The sequence below is a fragment of the Salvia splendens genome, chromosome 1 (genome assembly GCF_004379255.2).
Source record: "Salvia splendens isolate huo1 chromosome 1, SspV2, whole genome shotgun sequence".
NCBI classification, from domain to species: domain Eukaryota; kingdom Viridiplantae; phylum Streptophyta; class Magnoliopsida; order Lamiales; family Lamiaceae; genus Salvia; species Salvia splendens.
In genome coordinates, this window is record NC_056032.1 from 5,251,385 (window position 1) to 5,272,663 (window position 21,279).

The window sequence follows — 21,279 nt, forward strand, 5'->3', positions numbered from 1 at the left end:
AAATAATACCCTCTCTGTCCCACAATAAGAGTTACATCTTCTAATTTCAGTCCGTCTCACAATAAGAGTCACATTTCACTTTTACCATTAATGGTAAGTAGGTCTCACATCACAATAACCCACTTCACTCATATTATAAAATGAATATAAAAAAGTGGACTATATATTCCACCAACTTTTCTAAATCATAATTATTTATATTTTTTAAAACTCGTGTCCAAATCAACTGCGACTCCTATTATGGAAAGCAGGAAGTAAATCAAAGAAGCAATATGACAAACAAAGAAGAACGAAAGATAACAAATAATAGAAGAAAACTAGAGTTGTCAGATGGGCTTGTTTGACCCAACCCAGGCCTACAGGTGAAATGGGCTAGATGGAGTTTCTTTCTATATATCTTTGACTCAACCTAGGCCAAAGCCACTTATTAAGTAGGTTGTAGGCCAGACTACGTTGGATACAAAGAATCAATAGTTATTACACATATTTAGAGAATGTTTACTTTGTGCATCTAGAGTTACTTATATTAAGTCTCAAGATTAGGTTACCCCCATGTTTGGTTGGTCATATTATGACTATGACTTAATATCAGACTGAGTCCAAGAAGAATAGTCACCAGATAAGTCATCAGAGCTTACCCCCTGCGACAAAATTAATCGTTGTGTACAAATAATTAAATTTCCATATCTATCCTTTACTAATTATGCATGACCGCCAGAGAGAGCCACACCAACCGCCGCTGTATGGCCAGCGCTGACGCCACCAAATTCCTTGCCTCGTTAATCGCCACCCTCCCCCCGCCGTAAAGGATACCCTCCAGCTACCTGAATCCAGCCTCAAACCCCTCTCCACACCCAAATTCATCGAATCCCAAGCCTGTAGGAATATTGAATCTCACAAGAAAGTATGAATATGAGGGAATGACTAATTTTATTGAAGATGGAAGCAGCTATTTATAATAGCTTTACAAAGAAACATAACTGAAAATGCGCAGATCGCGTGCAGATCACGTTATAGCTAAAAATGTGGTAACAAACTAACAATAATTCAAATCTACCACACTATCCTAAAGACTAGGACATTGTGGAATGGAGGGAGCAAATGAAAGAAGCAATATGACAAAGATGAGACAAACAAAGAAGAAGAACGAAGGATAACAAAAATGAGAGAAAAAACTAGTTATCAAATGGGCTTGTTTGACCCAACCCAGGCCCACCGATGAAATGGGCTAGATGAAGTTTCTTTCTATATATTTTTGACCCAACCTAGGCCCAACCCACTTATTAAGTAGGTTGTAGGCCAGATTATGTTTATACAAAGAATGGATAGTTATTACACATATTGAGAGAATGTTTACTTTGGGGATAAACTTAATTCTTTCCCGTCCCAAATTATTTGTTTCATATTTTTTTTTAGATTATCCAAAACTACTTGTTTTATTTCATTTTTTTAGAAATACTTCTAATAGTATGTTGCTTCTTTGTGTTATTAGGGAATTCAAAAATATTTTTAGAAATACTTTAGTTTGCATGATTCTTTGTGATAATATATATCTTGAAAATTTGAAAATATTCAAATGGTATCGCTTCTTATTTTACTATGAAATGGGACGCAAAATCCAAAAGATTTGCATAATATATGAAAACTATTGAAAAATGAAATTAGTAATTAATATACGTATATTAATTGATTTTTAATTTTATTTTAAAGTTTTGAGCTCCATTTCTTATTTTATTTTTTCCAACCACATGAGTACATGACCGTTAGATCTTGGAAATATCAACCCCTAAAACTTTGGACACACCCTCCATGATTTTATAAAGTTTAAAAAATATCTAAACACCGAAATTATTATGTTGCAGTTAAATACTCCCTCCGTCCCGCACTACTCGCACTTATTTCCTTTTTGGGCGTCCCAAGTTACTTGCACTCTTTCCATTTTTAGTAAAAAAATTCACCTATAGCCGTCATTTTTTATTTTCCTATACACTCATTCCTTAATCTCCGAGCCGAAAAGGAAATGAGCGAGTAGCTCGGGACGGAGGGAGTATATTATTAAATCCAATAGATAAGGTGAATAGAGTTGGAAGGTTACGTATTGGATCCTAAGTGGGCCTTTTCTTCTGTTGGTTTTATGGGCATTAATTGGGCCCACCTTTTGCTTTTGTATAATTGGCAGAAGTTGGACAGAAATCATTAAGGTTAATCATTTGTTTATTTATCATTAATTTGAAATATATTTTGAATAAAAAACAAAAAGAACATGGATTTTGCTCCATATCATTATGTTTTTTTTACAAATGCACGAAAACATAATAGTATAACATTTTACTTAAAGTCTTAAACATAACAGGACATGCATTGAAAAAAGATTAGCTATTATAAGAAATTATAAATGTAACAAGAGCACGTAGTTATATATACAAAAGTTACAAAACGTATACACATGGGGTTTACTTAACTATTTCGATGTGAAGTTGGGCCTGGTGATGTTGAATAATTGGCAAAAGAAATTTATTGTTTTGGAATGCATTAATTAAGTGCATATACATAAATTGATAGATAGGGTTGAAATATGGCTAATTACATCAATTTCAGAATTTGTTTTCAACGTTTTAAATATCATTTATTGTTTATTCAGTGCCTTACGTAGCGTTACGAGTTGTAACTTTTTGTTGTGTGCATTCCTTTAAATACAATAAATTTTTGGTAGAATTAGGACTCGAAGATTAATATTTATTTTGCATTTAATGTAAATACTCTTATCGACGGAATAATCAAGAACATTAGTAAATGATCTACTATGGTCAAACGCTCTAATCCATAACAATTAATTGAACACTCAAACATCGTGAAAAAGGAAAGTCGATATAATATTTTCGTATAGCTCATATTTTCAGTTTTCACATTTCTTATTTACTTCAGAAGAAATCACACAATATAAATTCACGAAGTATTGGATAATAAAAAACATAAGAAATTAAAAAATCATAAAGGTATCATAACAATTAAACAATAATCCTAGCTGCGCAAGTCAATAGATTTCAAAATTTTAATTATGTGCAATATTACGGCAATCGCCAACTACTAGAAATTTAATAGCAAATAAGATTTACCCAATTTACAAAAGTATTAAAACTCAACTTAATTGTTAAAACTCTTTTATCTCCAATTAATGAATCTGGTATTCGAATATGGTAGTATTAAATCTAGCAATAAGTAGTTTTTATTGTCATTTTGATATATCTCTAAATAAAAATCTCATGTCATTTTTTTTATAAATGGTAAATATACCTCACATCTGCATTTAATAAAAAGATTTTATATTCCATTTATATTCACATTTCAGTATATAAAAATGAGATTTATAATAAACAAATCATTTCAATTCCATAAATTTTTTTACTACTACTCATTAACGTAGGGAACATTGTTTATAGGAGTACGAATTAAAAAGTGTATTAACTAGCACGCGTTACAGTCGCAAAAATAAAATAGGGTGTGAAGGTCGTACCCATAGAAGAATCAAGATTATTAGAGAGTTGAGATGTTCAAAATTTGAAATAGTCGTAAATTAACAGCAAAAAATAATAAAAGTTGAGTCAAAATTTCACACACCAAAATATAATCTCCCCCGAATATTCCGCTTCTCCCCCACCTAAAAACAAATAATCAAAAACAAAAAACAAAACAAAAATCATAATTTCGTCATATCTGATTGCTTATAGCCGTTGGATCAGCATCATGATAAATGACGGCCCAGAATCGAAGTCTGACCGCAGGTACGAAAACAAGGAGAAAGGAAAAATGGTGGGTCGGAAACGTATAATAATTAGCCTCGCAGCTTTGACTGAAAGCGAAAATTTGGACAAAGATAAAATAGAGACAGAAACAGAGAGAGAGGGAGAGAGAGGGAGAGAGGGAGAGAGTTTCTTGTCTGAAAAAGGACTTTTTTTTCGATTTCTCCTTTTTCTTTTTCGGTTTCTTTTGGAATTGCCTTTTCTCTCTCTTTATTTCAAGCCTTCCTGCCTCTCTCTCTCTCTCTCTTCTGTGTTACCATACCCAAACAGGGAAGAGGGAGAGCTAGAATAGATATCCCCAGCTCTCCTAATTTCCCCTTTTCCCGTTGTCTGCCCGTTGTTGGGTGAAGGAGTGATTGATAATCTGGTTTTCTTGTTTGGATTCAAGGCTGAGGAAAGGAGGGAATTAAGAATCCCATTTGGGAGTTTGATTGGTGTAGTTGGGTTGCTTTGAATTCGGTAGAAAAATGAATATGATGCGTCGGATTAAGAGCATTGCTTCGGGGCGCACATCCGTTTCAGATCACGTAATTTTTTTATTTAGTTTCTGTTAATTGTCTTCATTTTTAGTTTTAAATTGCAGAAAATGGGGCGAATTTTCTAGGAAATGTGAAAGTAGATTCTCCTATCTGTTTTATTATAATCTTATTAGATTTGGGTGACTTTTTTTTTCTTCTTCTGGAAATGTGGAAAATATTGTATTAATCTGTTATTGTAATTATAATCCTATTGAATATGTGTGCAGATAAGTTATGGTAATTAATTAAAGTAGGGATTTTTTTGGTAGGTTTGTTGATCTCTTTAGCTATATATGTGGTGGTGTTGAATTCTCTTAAGATTTCCTTGTAAACAATCAATGCTGGTATATCTAGTGTTTCTATGCTTAACATTTGACATTCAAGATTTAATTAAACAAAGACCAAGCTGCCCTGATGTATTTATGTGACTGCATTTCCTTGTTGTTGGATATTGAATCTGACTTAAATGGATACATTTCATGTAAATTCTCGAAAAATGGTGTAGTGTGAAGAATTGTGCTTCACCTTGCGCATGTATTGATGTTGAGGTGCATGATAAGGTTGTGTTTTATTTCAGGAAGGCGATTCCAGCATTAAAAGGGTGAAGGTGGAACGCGGAATAGATCAGAGTGGCGCCTGTGATGTGAACGGTAGGCTGCCTGCAGAGTCGAACTCTATGAAAGGTGTTGCAGCCGCGTCAGATGTGCATGAGCTACCGAAGGAGATGAATGAAATGAGGATTCGAGGGGATGGAAACGATGACCATGATAGTAGTGTAACGGTTTTCCTTGCATATATATTTCCTTGTGAAAATCTTGAGTTTGTTGTATTAAACTTGTGAATTCTTTTCCCAGGATATCGAGCCAACTGTCGTTAGTGGCAATGGAACTGAACCCGGTCAGATAATTGTGACCTCAATTGGTGGCCGAAATGGACAGCCAAAACAGGTTACTGAATTTTGCTGTCTGAATGCTTTGGAACTGATGTTTAAGTAAGAGAACCTTACCTGATAGTAATTGAATTGCCTTCGTATATCCATAGGCGATGTCTTACATGGCAGAGCGCGTGGTGGGAACTGGTTCGTTTGGAGTTGTATACAAGGTACTACCTCGTTGAAAAAGGGATTCTGCAGGCTCTAAACATACGAAGTTTCACTTACATTCTCGCTTTTGTGCTGTAGGCTAAATGCCTTGAGACGGGGGAATCTGTTGCCATAAAGAAGGTTCTACAGGATAGGAGATACAAGAACCGGGAACTGCAGATGATGCGCTTGCTCAACCATCCTAATGTGGTTCAGCTGAAGCATTATTTCTATTCGACTACTGACAAGAACGAGGTTTACCTTAATCTTGTGCTGGAGTTTGTCCCTGAAACTGTTTATCGGGCTACAAGGCAGTATAGCAGAGTCAACCAGTACACGCCCATCTTAAATGTGCAGATGTACATGTATCAGGTACAGTTTGCTGTACTGCATATGCTTTGACATTTCGGGTCTTGATTTCTTATTGAGACCATATCTATTTTTGTTTAACTGCAGATTTGCCGTTCACTAAATTATATGCATAGAATTATCGGAGTTTGTCATCGAGATATCAAGCCTCAAAATCTGCTGGTATGATTGTTGTTACATTATTATTATTATTCCATTTTCCTTGTTGCATATGTGATTGTTTCTAAGCTAAAGTCAAGTATCTTTCGCTTAGCTCGATATGTTCTTTCTGAAGTTCGGTACATTTGACTCTTCATACAGGTCAATTCTCAAACTCACCAGCTTAAGCTTTGTGATATGGGAAGCGCGAAGATACTGGTATGCCCCTTCCCTTGCTCTCACATAAGATCGAAATCAAGACATTTTTAATCACCGGGGGGTTTCTGGTTTGCTTTAGGTACCCGGTGAACCAAACATCTCGTATATCTGCTCTCGATATTACAGGGCTCCTGAACTGATATTTGGAGCTTCAGAATACACATCTGCCATTGATATGTGGTCCGTTGGCTGTGTCATGGCCGAGATGCTTTTAGGGCAGGTATGTACTTATTTGTTGCCCTTCTACATTTTGGCAAATACGAAACCTACTGTTTGTACCTCGAGTTCTGATGATTACTCTTAAACCCACACAGCCTATATTTCCCGGTGAAAGCAGCGTTGATCAGCTTGTCGAAATTATTAAGGTGAAGAAAAATGAAGTGTTTTTTTTCCCTTGCATGTAACATAAAAGTGCTTGTACATAATTGATGTGTGTCGATTGTTTCGACATCAGGTTTTGGGAACTCCAACAAGAGAGGAAATCAAGTGCATGAATCCTAATTATACTGAATTTAAGTTTCCTCAGATTAAAGCCCACCCATGGCACAAGGTTTGTTCAGGAATACTCGATTCTTCTGCAATTTTTTTACGTTCTTGTGAAAGAGAGATCTAAATGAAGCTATATTTTCAGGTGTTTCACAGGAAAATCCCAGCTGAAGCAGTGGATCTGGTATCAAGGTTACTCCAATACTCACCAACTCTACGATTCACAGCCGTAAGCGTTTCTATTTCATATTTTGTCGTGTTTTATGAAATTAGATAGGATGTTGGATTGCCCTATCGCGTTGTTAACTGTACGTTCCAATTTTCCAGTTGGAGGCTTGTGCACACCCCTTTTTTGATGACTTGAGAGATCCAAACACGCGCTTGCCCAATGGTCAGCCGTTACCTCCTCTCTTCGATTTCACAGCTGAAGGTGAAGACATTATCATTTATTTTCTTCCATTGCTTTGGGAGTTGATACTGTTACCTTTTGTTTAAGCCTTTCTTTTTATGCTCCCAGAACTTACTGGTGTGCCTTCCGAACTGCTCAAACGTCTCATCCCCGACCACACCAAGAAGTGAATCCTACGGGTCTTTTGAGAGCGAGCTCATGAGTGTATCAACGAGATGAAGTTGCTGTATATGCTGGTGCGAGGTCAAAGATGAAAGGCGAATATAGTTTCAAGTTTCAACTGGTTCTTGTATATGGATTTGCATACAGTTAGGTATTAGATCATATATATTTCCAGTTTGCATTTATCCATATTCTAAATGGAAACCTGCAAACTGCACAAAATTTTAGAAGATTGTTCGGTACACATATTTTTTTTCTCCCCAAATACATATTTGTAAGCAACACATAAGCCACAGAATCTTGATGTTCTAATTCAATCAGAGCAGAGCTGCTAATGCTCTCTTTGTAAGATCAAGATTTCCATTTTTTCTGCAGGCAGAGAGCAACTTCTTTGTTTCATTGGATCTCTCCCCTGTTTGAAACGTGGCCGTTTCTTGTTTTTGCTATTTATGTCGGCTTCGCTGTCAATCACGATTCACGGCGGTCTCTCTTGAACAACCTACGCCACTACCATTGATTGAAACATTGATTAAATGCCTTTCACAATTAAATAAATGACTATATGGTTATGATATAATTGCAGCAAGATACAAATGTTCTAGTACAAGTTTCAGAACAAAGAAATAGGAGTACCACATTTTTAGTAACAAGATATAACTAATCGTAAAGATGTGCAATGTCCAACTTTAATTAGTCTAAATACTCTCTCCGTCATAGGACTGGGTAAAAATACCGAAATACTGCCCTTACCGTATCGAAAAAATACCAAAAATACCGAATTTTTGGTATACCGTAATTTTCGGTAGGATATCATACCTTACCGATTTATTTCGGTACGGTAACGGTATGAATTTTCATATACCGAGGTATACCGGGGTATACCGAAAATACGGTATATACCGTAATTTTAGGTATATACCGAAAATATGGTATACACCATAATTTTCGGTATATACCGATATCAATATATGCCAAATTATATCAAGTATATTCATACTTTTACCAAACAAATAAATATTTACATGTAGGTTGTCGGGTAATCATGTAAATATAAAATCAAATAAACTCAATTAGGAAAACTTGATATCGTTGAATCAATTAGTTTCAAACAAATATAAGATTTTAGTTAAATTAGTTCCAAACAAATATTGTTGAACGTTATGTGATTGCGTGGAGTTTAATTGTTGCAGTTTTTTTTATTGAATATGTTTGAGTTTGATTAAATTTCATGTTTTCTAAGTATTTTTTAAATTTTATTTTCATTTGTGTTTGTATTTAGAATTATTTACAAAATAATGATATTTTGGTATGTCGTATTGTAGTCCGATATACCGTAAAACTCTGGTATACCGTAAAAGTACGGTATACCGAATTTAGATATGACATACTGAAAATAAGGTATGGTATCGATATTGAAATTTGTCATACCGAAAATAAGGTATATCGAAGTTCGGTATACCGAAAATTTTGGTAAGGTACATGTATGATTTTTTCTCATATCGAATTTTCGGTAAGGTATACGGTATGATGGTTTCGGTAAGGTATACCGTACCTACCCACCCCTACTCTGTCCCATAAAAATATATGCACTTTCTATTTTTGTTCGTCCTACAAAAATGTGTGCATTTCATTTTCAAAAAGTTATATCAATTTAATAATGTAGGTCCCACTATCCATTAACACTATTTAACTACCATCCTCATCATCTCTCTTATTTTACCAAATTTATCTTAATTCCCTTGTCATACTCATTGCCCATATTTTTATGGGCGGAGAGAGTACAAAATATACGTATGAATGAAAATAAATTTACATTAATTATATATCACCGTCCCATAGAAATAGACCATATTTTCTTTTTTGTCCAGTCCAGAGAAATAGTCGAGATTCATTTATGATAATTTTTTTCTTCTTCTCTCCTACTTTATTATTTGTGAATTTCAACTGTTTTTCTCCTACTTTATTATTTGTGAATTTCAACTATTTTTCTTCTACTTTATTATTTGTGAATTTCAACTGTTTTTCTCCTTTATTTCATTGTATAGAGTGTAATGTCACAAATTTGATTTATTTATTGAATAAAGAACCATATCACAAATTTTCAAAATACTACACACCTCATCCAATTCGATCATCTCTCTCACACACACAGTGAATCGTTCGTCAAAATTCGACCGTGCGATCAAACACCCAATCAGAAAGAGAGAGAGCACAAATTTAAGAATTAAGACATTCAATCATCAGTGACACACCAAAAATAGAGAAAAAACCTGAAACGCTAAATTTTTCGCCCGACCAAAACGATGTCGTCTAACAGCGACAGCCCGTCGTCTCCCGCGGCCGCCGCAGCTGTCGACACTACACCGTTGCTCGGCGACCAGAGCCCCAGCAATCGCTCCTCCGGCTTCATCGGGCGCGTGCCCAGCCTCCGCGGCGCCACCCACTTCCTCCGCCGCGCCAGCAGCCGCGGCCGCTCGATGCGCGAGCCCTCCGTCCGCGTCCGCGAAGCTGCGGCCGAGCAAATCGAGGAGCGCCAGAGCGATTGGGCCTACTCGAAGCCGATAGTGACACTGGACCTCGTGTGGAACCTCGCCTTCGTCGTCGTCTCGATCTCCGTCCTCATCATGAGCCGCGATGAACGCCCCTCGATGCCGTTGCGTCTCTGGATCGTCGGCTACGCGCTCCAGTGCATTCTTCATATGGTCTGCGTCTGCGCCGAGTACATGAAGAGGTATTCCCACCGGAATTCGGAGGATAGTGGGAGAGGGCGGGTTGACTACGCCCGGAATTACTCCAATTCCAGCTCCGGAAGTGATGACGTGGAATCCGGGGGTTATTCTTCAGAGCACCGACAGACTGATGATGAAACTAGGTAAACTTCAATTTTTCTGATTTCAATTTTTGGGTTTTTAGGAATTCTTTGGGGGTGATTTTCAATTTACCCTTATCCCCCATTGTTTTCAATTGCAACAATTTTTCGTGATTTTGGAGCTGAATGTTATATTCAGATTGTGGAATCAATGATCCGTTAATGCTTGATTTGATTGCAGTTATCACTAAAGGGAAACTAATGAATTTGATAGAATCAAGTTAGTTTCTCCTGTCTTTCAAATGAGGCAAAATAGATAGGATGAAAGGAAGATTATGTTTGTAAATTTAGAAGTGATTAGGAACAGAAAACATGTTTATTGCCGTTTCCCCTACTTGAATCTGATGCTCAACCCGATTAACAAGTCATAAATGGCTATGGTTCCTGGAAATGGTGATCAGAGACTGAGTTACAGTTATTGATCGAGTATTGGTTACATGATATTTTTGTCTGGTAGAGTAGTGTTTAGATTTGCTTCACGACGGTGATAATTGAATTCGGTAATACGTACGTGCTTGTATAGTTCCAAAGGTTACATGCTTTAAGTAGTAGGAAACAAATTCTGTTCTGTTTTGTTATAAGGTGCTCCCGTGATAGTCGTTGCTGATGGATTTATATAACGGACACCACGTAATGTTTACCATCGTATTATCTTGTTGCTGTTTCTTATGTTTTATCAGGTTTTTTATTAGTTATGTTGTTATGATTTTGGCTTTGTCCTTGCTTTGATCGCTATGTATACATCCCATATGCATAGAGGAGAAAATGGAATCAGTAGGTCATGTATAGAGATAAGGAATTGATAATGGTGATTCTATGTTGATTTCTTTCTGGCAGTGTTGCTAAACATCTGGAGTCTGCTAATACTATGTTCTCGTTCATTTGGTGGATAATTGGGTTCTATTGGGTATCTGTTGGTGGCCCGGATTTGACAGCTGAATCGCCACAGCTTTACTGGTGCGAGCAAGTTATTTTTTGTTGATGCTGCTGGGATCACGACACACTTTTTTGTTCTTTTATGTGTTATCAATGTTGTATTTTGCAGGCTTTCCATTGCATTCTTGGCATTCGATGTGTGCTTCGTTGTGCTTTGTGTTGCCGTGGCGTGTATAATTGGAATTGCTGTTTGCTGCTGTTTACCATGTATCATTGCAATCTTATATGCAGTTGCAGATCAGGTAAATTTTTACGTCGAATCTAGGGTGACGCTTTTCTCCCTTGATTGAAAAAAACTCCATGTTACTTGTTCCATTATTAAGTGAAGATGCTGTATATGTGTTGTGTAATGATTTAAGTCATGAAAATATTGTACCGAGTTACAGTGTGAATTGGACCACCTGTATCGTAAATCTTCTATGACTGTTTGAATGTGTACTTCTGCCTCCGTTGTAACCAGTCACCTTCAAAACCAAAATGAGAGAATATGATACTGGAAGAGGACTTTATTGATTTATTCGACACTATATTACAGGACGGGGCTACTAAGGAAGACATTGAGAGACTACCAAAATTCAAATTTCGAAAAATTGGTGACTTTGAGAAGCAAAATGGTGAAATTCAAGAATCATTCGGAGGAATAATAACTGAATGTGACACTGATTCTCCCACAGAGCATGTTCTACCTCTGGATGATGCTGTATGTCTTACTAGACTCTAAATCGTTATGTTTCTTTATTTGTTGGGCTTTACAGATTTTATGCTAGATCTCAAGGGGTGCTTTAGTTTTCGTTAAGCTATCTATCTCCACTTAGCTAGCGTCTGGTTGGGAAAATCCTCGACCGTGCAGAATAAAATTAAAACGTCACCATTTGGTTGCTTGATGACATCTAAATGTTCTTCTGATTATAGGAATGTTGTATTTGCCTTTGTGCCTATGATGATGGGGCAGAACTGCGCAAACTCCCATGCCGTCATCATTTTCACTCAGCCTGCATAGACAAGTGGCTGCACTTAAATGCAGTCTGCCCTCTCTGCAAGTTCAATATACTGAAGAATGGCAGTCAAGTCGACAGCGAAGAAGCATAATCGAGGGATCTATAAATGATCAGCCAGGAGAGTCGTTTAACTTTGTGTTGGATGACTATAGCTTTCCTGATGCCAGGTAACACCATGAGAGCTGCTTGTTGTGTGCCTTTGATACCCTTTTGGTGCTTTCTTAATGCTGATTGTATATGTTTTCTTACAAAGAGTTTTTGTGGAACTTCTTGTTTCATGTAACATTCCAGATATATTTAGAATTAGGCTGTATGTAATACCAGTTTGTGATGTTAAAGAAAACTCATTTGGAGATAAAGCTGAAATCATCTGTGTTCAAATGTGTGTATACACATTTGTATGACATTAGGTAGGTGGTTGTGAAATACTAGTAATGAACTATTTAAATGCTTTTGGTTGTAGAAACCAAATTCTTTTTTCTCAACGAACACATATTCAATTTGCTATATAGGACGTATATAAATTCACTTTAAAATACACGGAAAGCCACGTGCCCATTTTGTAGACGTCCGATCTTAAAATTGCGCAATCTAGATTCGGTCTTAGTTGACATATATTGGATCGTCCACAATTGATACATGAAACTAACTTAATGTCTATGGGGTTTTCGGTTTGCAAGATTGTATCCCGAGATTAAATATGTAGTGTGTTTGGTTCATGAGATTCAATCCCACAACTCAATCCTAGATGGATAATCATGGGATAATTAGTCATAGCTAAACCTCTATGACTAAAATAATCTCACAACTCAATCTTAGATTATATCTTGGTATTATTTTATCTAGAAAATCGAACGCCGCCATAGGATAAAGGAATCCTAGTCACAGTTCCAATAGCAATGACCTTGCCTCTTTGATCTCTGTCACCTATTGGTTGATGCTTCAAATCCTTCTACTTATTTGTCGCAATCTAAATTGAAAATATTGAATCCGCCACAATCGATATGTAAAACGAAATTAATATTTATGGGAAACGGGAATACCACGAGCAATGGCCTTGCCATCTACCTTCGGAACTCGGGACCAAGGCTCCCCTTGCTCGGGGCTGATGACTCTGACTGAGAGGTTGACTATCCCATCTTCCCGCCATTCGCACCCTTCAACCTGTAGCTCAAAAAACTGAAATGATTCACGGGCAGAACCCCGCCCGAGAATTCATAGATGGGTATGTTGGCTGCCCCAATGAGCCTACTGCCTGCGCGCCTCCATTATTAGGAAAGCATTGGCATGCAACTCCATCACCAGCTTCTAATTCCATGTTGGGTAGCTCCCACCCTCCCTATCTGTACTCGTTGATCGCGAATTGAATGTGTCAGATCTTACGACGACGAAAACATCTTTCTTGACAAAGATGTTTATGCCTAACCTCAAACCCTCGGCAGAAATAACGGTGACCTTGATCGTCATTGCATGATTCTACTTGTAATGCCAGAAGGAGTGTATGTGTGTGCGCGCATGTATTGATCGAGGAGAAATTAGAGTCTTTATGTGTCGCATGCAATATGAAACATATAAAATGATAATCAAATAACGAGCTATATAATTGGTGGGCAAAATGATAATCAATTATATAACACGTTAATTGATTATCATTTTATATGTCCCTAGTGCATGTGACACATAAAGACCCTAATTTCTCCTCTGAGCAATATATTTTGTGTTGTGCTTATGAGAATGAGAATAGGAAGGGATCCAACGTTTTTGACTACATACTATTGTTCTACTTTCTCCTATGCAAGTTGATCTAACTTGTCACATTCGGACATATTAAATGGTTACTTCTACTTCTATTATTGACATTTTATTTGCGTCATATATTTCATATTGTCTGAAATTACAACCATCTCAATTTCATGATGGGTCCACCGTTCTATTAAGCAAAATTAGAATTGAACTGAAATTAGAATTCTATGGTATTGAATTTGAAGGAATTAAGTTACTCAATTCCAAATCCTTTGTTAAATAAAAATGATGTACTTGATATGAAATTGAATTTGAAGAAACTATATAGTGTATGCATGTGCAAGTGAGGATAGTGTGTGTGCAAGTGAGTATAGTGTGTGTGCATGTGTAGTGTGTACTATAAGAAGGCACCTAATTTGATAACTATTTGGAATTATAATTATCTACTTTTAAGATAGAACTCAGATTGTTGAATTGAAAGGAATTTGAATTGTAATTTAACCCCAAATCTAGATTATTTGTGGTACTAAATATTGATTTGGAATTGAAGGCTCCAATTCTAATTCTAAAGGCCCAATTCCATGAAAGGAATTGCATATTTTAATATAGTACTACTAATATACTCCTCCCGTCCTAGACTACTTGAGACGCGTCATTTAGGCACAATATTTAACAGCTGTTATTTAAAAGTTAAGTGAAAAGAATAAAATATTAAAGATAGTATTGTAATTAAACGAGCGAATAAACGAAGAATGAAAAAAACCTAGATATGAGTCGGGTCATGAGTTGTCGACGCCACACGTCGGGGTGCAGTGGGGCAGTACTGCGAATGTGATATTTTTTTCAAAAAAGGAACTGATATACTACCTAAATTGTTCTATTAAAAAAATTATTGACAAATCAAATAACAATATGTCAATATATATTAAATAGAATAAAATATATGTAGAAAGCCATGATGAATTAGGTTTGATTTTGATCGTTAGAGACAAACTTAGATAGGCCATGGTTGTCTTGTATTCGTTTGGAGTTGGATTTGGTCAGCTTGAATATGACAAGCATAATGTATATTCTGTTTCGCTATGGATATATATAGTTCCTTTTCATCTTATAGAAATAGATCAAGTTTTTTGTATGTTTTTTTATACGTTCCCACTTAATTATCTTTTAATTAGATAATTTCAATCATTTTAACTTTCATATGGAGTATATATTATATATGGAGTAGATATATTATAGATATATGCCTATGAGTTGTTTTTGTGTTCGAACATTACATGCATATGTATTTTGGTTCTTAAGTGTCGTAACAGAAAGGGGAACATCTTCGTCTGTTTTTTTTTTCTTCTTTTTTTATCCGAAAGAAAAAAGGATTGGAGCATCTGCAACGGTGAGAAGGAGTAGGGCTGGGGGAAAATACCGAAATACCGGCCTTATCGTACTGAAAAAATATCGAAAATACCGAACTTTTGGTATATCGTGATTTTCGGTACGGTATAATACCTTACTGAAATCTTTCGGTAAGGTAACGGTATGAATTTTCATATACCGCGGTATACCGCTTCATACCGAAGTTCGGTATGTACCGTAAATTAAGGTATATACCGTAAAATATAAATTTAATAGTATAAAATTATAAAATTTATTGTGAAATATAAATATAATTATGAATAAAATATATGTAATATATATATTTTTTAAATAAAATATAAATAATATTCTATAAACTCAAATTATCGATTTTCATTGATGTTGAAAGTAAACTATACCGCAAAAGTACGGTATACCAAAAATGAGGTACTGCATCGGTATGGAAATTGGTCATACCAAAAATAAGGTATACCGAAGTTCGGTACACCGGAAATTTTGGTAAGGTAAATGTATGATTTGTTCGCATACCGAATTTACGGTAATGTATACGGTATGGTGGTTTCGGTAAGGTATACCGTACCTACCCACCCCTAAGCAGGACAGCGTCCGTCGGTGCCAACGGCACGGAGACGTCGTCCGCCGCTGCGCTCGCGCCGCTGGCACAACGCTGCTCGATGCATCGAGCACGTCCGTGCTAGCGAGAAGGTGACATGGCCCGCGCTGATTGGGCAACGACATAGCTGTTGCATTTGAATTTTTTTTAAATCGGTTTTTAATTAAAAAACCGATTAAAAAATATATTTTCTCACTTTCCAAAAAAAATATATCCATTTTCTACCATTTTCTACCCACTTTTATTTTTTTTTAAATTTTTTTCCCCAAAAATACACATTTTTATCTATAAATACCCTCACTTTCACACCAAAAAATTCACACCACACTACACAATTCTCATCTACATTCTCTCATTTCCATTCTCATCTACATTCTCTCATCTCCATTCTCAATCTTTCTTCCACTCCTACAACATAACAATGTCCGGCGACGGCGATCACCCCCCGGCTCCCACGGTTGGAACCCTGAGTGGTTCGGTTCACAACGGTTTCCTAGTCAGGAAACGGAATTTTCGGCACATCCTCAAACCCAAAGTTCGGGAGTTCCGGGTGGCTACCGGCCTTATCCGATCGACGACCAAGATGCCCCCGAAGGGCTATACGGGTGGACACCCGAGCCTAGAGCGAGGTCGACCGCCCCCTCCCAAACTCCGACTCCTCCTACTCGCAGTGTCCGCACACCGTACACTCCGGCGGAGATGGAGCAATTGTTCAAGGCGTTCTTGTCAATCTCCGAAGATCCGGGGGTTGGCACGAACCAATCCGACGATCACTATTGGTGGCGCATCTATCACCGGTACAATGAAAATTGGCCGGCGGGAACAATCGAGCACAACGAGAGTATGGTGCGCAACACCATCTACCGAGTCAACGAAGAAATCCAAAAGTTCCAAGGCTATTACCTCTAGGAAGAACGGTCGGCGGGGAGCGGCCGGAGCGAGGTCGACGTCATCACTGCCGCGATGAACACTTACCAATCCATGAACTACAAGCCGTTCAAGTACCTCAATATTTGGCAGGAGACGCGGTCGCATCCAAAGTATAGGGGAGACGTAACATCCTCCTCTAGCGGCTCCTCCAAACGGTCAAGGTCGGTATCCCTATCCGACGCCGGCTCCGAAGACGTGGTTAGCCAACTCGCCGGAGCTAACTTGGGTAGCCTCAACGCCGGCCCGAGCGGTTCCCAACGCCGACCGCAGGGAAGGAAGAATGCGGCGACCAACCGCCGTTGCGCCGCGACTCCATCCGGTGATGCTCCCGAACCCGCTCCCGTTCCCGTGCCCTATGCGCCACCTCCACCCCCCACTAACTCGTTGGGGGGGGATTTTGGCCCAACTCAATATGGCCGATAGGTCAACTATGACCCCCGCCCAACTTCGATCACACGAGACCATGATATTGGGCCTCCAAAAATAATTGGGGGTAGTGCCGCTGGATGAATAGTCTTCCACGGGACATTTTTAGCTTTAATTATGTAATTTTTAATTTTTAGTATTTTAATTATGTAATTTTTATTTTTTAGGATTTTAATTATGTCTTTTTTATTTTATTTGTACTTTGTAATATTATTTCGATTTTTTTAAATGAATTTTAATATTATGGAAATGTTTTTATTTAAATTGAATAATAGAATGGTGAGACTCTTGTGCTCGTCCTTGCGAAAGAGCACAGCTGTGAGTGTTGTGCTCTTGCCTAAGAGCAGACAGAAAAAGTGGGGCCGGGCCTATAACCGTACTCGTTGGCAAGAGCATGATTGTGGGTGCTCTTATGTACTACTACTTAAGTAGACCGGTTAACAATGTAACTGTGTTGGTAACTTGGCGCGTTGTATATACTTTGTCGATGACTTTGATTGATTAATAATTAAGTGACTTGTTTTGCGTCTTACAACAATATCATAGGCATCGCAACGAAGTTGTATCATTTTAAATGAAATCATTTCACTTTTTAATTATGGTTTATATTATGAAGAAATGATTAAAGTAACAAAAAATGAAAAGTGAGACGGAAAGTAGTGTAATAGTATAACATTATTTTATTGTATAAATTATACTCCGTATATCGTTTAAATTGATATGATCTGATATTGTCACACAAGTAAATAATCAAGTATTGTCCAAGTCATGTTACTTTGAAATTATTAATTGATTGCATAATATGAATAAATTAATCAATGATTCTGTAATTTACAGGAATAAATCCGAATTTGATATAGAAAATCATAATTTTGATGCAATTTATTAATTACAGAACTCCTAAAAATCGACTAATAACTTGCCATGATTGATAGTGCAAGTGCGGCGGTGAATATTAAATTATTTTAATACTAGAAATCTTTATCTTCTGTCATCGAGCATTACATGTTTTTTCCATAATACGTGGGACAATCATTTTATAATAAGATAAAATTATGAAAATGACATTCTCTACTATGGACAATTTGACCCTTAATAAACAACATTGCAAGTAATCTTCCAAATTCCAGATAAATCAGCACTCACTGCAGTATCGTCAATGTGGATAATTACTTAGAAACATCCAATCTTTGTTGAAAAAAAAAAGAATTTTGGTAAAATTCTCTTACAATTTAAAAAATTGGCACTAAAAATTCTAAATTTTAATATTTTATGTATTTTTTCATGATAAATATTTTGATTTTCTATTTGTAATAAGCTACTTAATTAGCACATGCATGTTTTAAATTAATAAACTATTCTGAATAGGAATTGTACTCACATGTTTTAATTAAAACATGGTTGAGTTATTTGGTGAGGTAGATAACTTTAAGACAATGAAGTAGTCTAATCTAAAATCATATTTTGCCTAATCCCAACTTTCTTGTCAAATGGCCATTAAGCGTGTTGGAGAAAATGATAAATTTATGGGCGAAGTACTTATAGAACATTTCATATGCTACATAAGATAATCCCAATATTTTTTAGGATACATCTATCTTGATTTACACATGATTAATTTTTCCAACCGGAATGCCCGTCACAACCCCGGCCTTCCCATCCGCCGCCACGGGAACCCCGGGCCATGGCTCCGCAGAGCCACTGGGCCCGGGGCGGCGGCTGACCTTAACCGACAAATTGAGTATCCCGTTCTTCCCGCCATGAGCATCCCTGAGCCTATAACTCAAGAAGCTCAAGTAGTTAAGGGGCAGGAAGGCGGCGGCGAAGTCGGAGACGGGTATGTTGGCCGCCCCGACGAGGCGACTGCCCGAATGCGCCTCCACCGTGAGGAAACGGGCAGTGGCGGGCAGCTCCATCTGCAGCTTCTCGTTCCATGCAGGGTAGCTCCCGCCGTCGCGATCCGTACCCGTTTTCCGGGTGTTGAACGGGTCGGATCTTACGACGACGTACGAGTTCTTTTTCACTGGCTGATTTCGGCTGAGGCGCAAACCCTCCGCGGAAATGACGGTTACCTCGATCTCGTATGGCGAACCCTTTTTTGCCATCTTTTTATTTCACAAAGTGAGTGTGTGTGTGTGTGTGTGTGTGTGGAGATTAAAATTGGATAATGTTTGTTTGTTTGTGGAAGTGAAGTTTATATGAATTCGGAGAGAGGGAGAGAAGGGAGATGGGGGGAAGGTTGAGAGAAGGGTGGAAGAAAGGGGAAGGGTATTTCGGCGAATTAGATATGGTAACAAATTGTTACCTATTTTTCTAATTTGGCGTGTGCCTTATTTAATATTTGCCCTCCCTCTTTACTTAGATGACCATTCAAATATTTTGAAATTTCTAAAATCATGGAGTAGTTATTTTGGCAGATTTTAATTTTTTTATTCGGTTTGTTGGGATGTATGAAAACTAAAAATCAAATTTATTTTTAATATTATATTATACCTAAAACAAACTCAATTTGTGTTGGTTCATATTTGTAAATGTTATAAAATTAAGATTTTATGAATATTGCAACCATTTGATATTTTGTTAATTAGTCGATATGATATACTTCCTCCGTCCCACAAAAATTGTCTCACTTTGACCGGACACGAGTTTTAAGAAATGTAATGAAAAGTGGGTTGAAAAAGTTAGTGAAATGTGGGTCATACTTTTATATATTAGTTTTATAATAAATTGTGAATAGGAATGAGTTAGTGGAATATGAAGTCCACTACCAAAAATGGTAAAAAGTGAAATGAGACAAATTTTGTAGGACGGACGGAAATGGAAAAATGAGACAATCTTTGTGGGACGGAGGGAGTATATTATTATGATAATTATAGAAAATTAATTTTTTGGATTTTTGTTTGTTTAGGGATATATTCGTGCAATTTCAGTTTTTCGGGAAATTTTGATTTTTCAGGTTTTTTTAGATATATTTGTGTTTGATTCTTTGCTTTAGATTGATTTTCCGTTGTTCGGATTTCAATTTTCTGAGTTTGAATTTTTGGATATTTCTATTCGACTCGACTATAATTTTCACAAAATTTTGAATTTTTGATTTGGTTCGATTTGAAAAATAAATGAATTGAAAACCGAATACTCAGTCATACTTGATCGAACATGAGACTACGAATAACTACTTTCTTCGTCCATATAAATAAATATGTTTTGTCGTTTTTTCTATTTATAATAGTACTATCATTAGCTCTATTTTATCGGTTACCTACAATATATATTTTGAATTATTAATATTCGATTTTTTTTTTTATTAAAACTCCTGTGGCAGCTGATTATTCTCGTTTATTTTTTTGGACGGAGAGGGAGTAGTATATTGACCTAATTAAGAGAGGTCAACCTTGTAGAAGTCGCTGCACATTAAACGTGAACTTGCGTCGAATACATTATGCAGTTGTTGGTCTAACTATTTATTCAACTTTTCCAACTTTCAAATTACGTTTCCATAGAATCTCTTTCGTGTTATTCATCATTTATTTTTTTATTGTCTATTTCTTCTTCATTTTACTGTTATCATGCTAATCCGCGCTTTAAATGTGGGCTATAAGAATTTATTCTCTCATAAAAATAAAGAATTATTTTTAGTTTTTCGATCATATAGATTATACGTTTTTTTGTCAAACTAAAATCACCCTAACTCGGCCTCTCCCTATATATCTACTCCGTATTGATTATTTAGATATTGGATTTACTATAATTTACATTAATTTTTTATTTTTAATGTATAAAAATATTTATTTTAATCATAAAAGAGCTAGAAGGTTAATGCTTTTATAATTCATCCTTAGATATTACGTAGCAGATATGGATATATACATGAGAGATCGGGAGATCGACCGACCTCAATGCCGACGACAAGTACCGTCAGAAAACACAATTAATCAATTCGTTGATCCCACGACAACCTTGAGGTCTCAAAGGGGGCAAAAATATTTTCCCTCCATCCATCGATATAAGGTCCAATTTGATCGGACACGAGTTTTAACAAATGTAGTAGAAAATGAGTTGAAAATGTTGATAGAAGGTGGGTTCTACTTTTATATATAATGAAATGCGATTAAGATAAAATTAGTAGAATGTGAGGTCTATTTTCAAAAATAGTAAAAAAACAAATGAAAAACTTATTGGTGAATAGACAAAAATGACAACATGAGAAGTTT

General features: G+C 36.5%; 3 protein-coding genes across 3 annotated transcripts; 2 read left to right on the plus strand and 1 right to left on the minus strand.

The window, feature by feature from the left end:
* Positions 1–3,891: 3,891 nt before the first annotated feature.
* On the plus strand, positions 3,892–7,531 carry LOC121809680 (shaggy-related protein kinase epsilon-like). The gene is made up of 13 exons (XM_042210437.1): positions 3,892–4,327; positions 4,896–5,093; positions 5,173–5,265; positions 5,360–5,419; positions 5,499–5,771; positions 5,856–5,930; positions 6,069–6,125; positions 6,205–6,345; positions 6,440–6,490; positions 6,580–6,675; positions 6,757–6,840; positions 6,939–7,041; positions 7,129–7,531. Exons 1-13 carry the CDS (start codon positions 4,268–4,270, stop codon positions 7,188–7,190), a joined length of 1,353 nt encoding a protein of 450 aa, XP_042066371.1. The 5' UTR covers positions 3,892–4,267; the 3' UTR covers positions 7,191–7,531.
* A 1,797-nt stretch (positions 7,532–9,328) lies between these two features.
* LOC121794509 (E3 ubiquitin-protein ligase At1g12760-like) lies at positions 9,329–12,366 on the plus strand. Its single transcript, XM_042192702.1, has 5 exons — positions 9,329–10,054; positions 10,889–11,008; positions 11,097–11,229; positions 11,523–11,687; positions 11,900–12,366. Exons 1-5 carry the CDS (start codon positions 9,486–9,488, stop codon positions 12,074–12,076), a joined length of 1,164 nt encoding a protein of 387 aa, XP_042048636.1. The 5' UTR covers positions 9,329–9,485; the 3' UTR covers positions 12,077–12,366.
* A 6,208-nt stretch (positions 12,367–18,574) lies between these two features.
* On the minus strand, positions 18,575–19,293 carry LOC121803725 (BON1-associated protein 2-like). The gene has a single exon (XM_042203353.1). It carries the CDS (start codon positions 19,171–19,173, stop codon positions 18,673–18,675), a length of 501 nt encoding a protein of 166 aa, XP_042059287.1. The 5' UTR covers positions 19,174–19,293; the 3' UTR covers positions 18,575–18,672.
* Between the last annotated feature and the right edge of the window lie 1,986 nt (positions 19,294–21,279).

Bases quoted from the DNA above. Each gene is read 5' to 3' on its own strand.
- LOC121809680 (XM_042210437.1), top strand. From the start codon at position 4,268: ATGAATATGATGCGTCGGATTAAGAGCATTGCTTCGGGGCGCACATCC. The intron at 4,328-4,895 runs GTAATTTTTTTA...GTTTTATTTCAG, and splicing joins GCACATCCGTTTCAGATCAC to GAAGGCGATTCCAGCATTAA. The intron at 6,126-6,204 runs GTATGCCCCTTC...GGTTTGCTTTAG, and splicing joins TGGGAAGCGCGAAGATACTG to GTACCCGGTGAACCAAACAT.
- LOC121794509 (XM_042192702.1), top strand. From the start codon at position 9,486: ATGTCGTCTAACAGCGACAGCCCGTCGTCTCCCGCGGCCGCCGCAGCT. The intron at 10,055-10,888 runs GTAAACTTCAAT...TCTTTCTGGCAG, and splicing joins CAGACTGATGATGAAACTAG to TGTTGCTAAACATCTGGAGT. The intron at 11,230-11,522 runs GTAAATTTTTAC...ACTATATTACAG, and splicing joins TATATGCAGTTGCAGATCAG to GACGGGGCTACTAAGGAAGA.
- LOC121803725 (XM_042203353.1), bottom strand. From the start codon at position 19,173: ATGGCAAAAAAGGGTTCGCCATACGAGATCGAGGTAACCGTCATTTCC.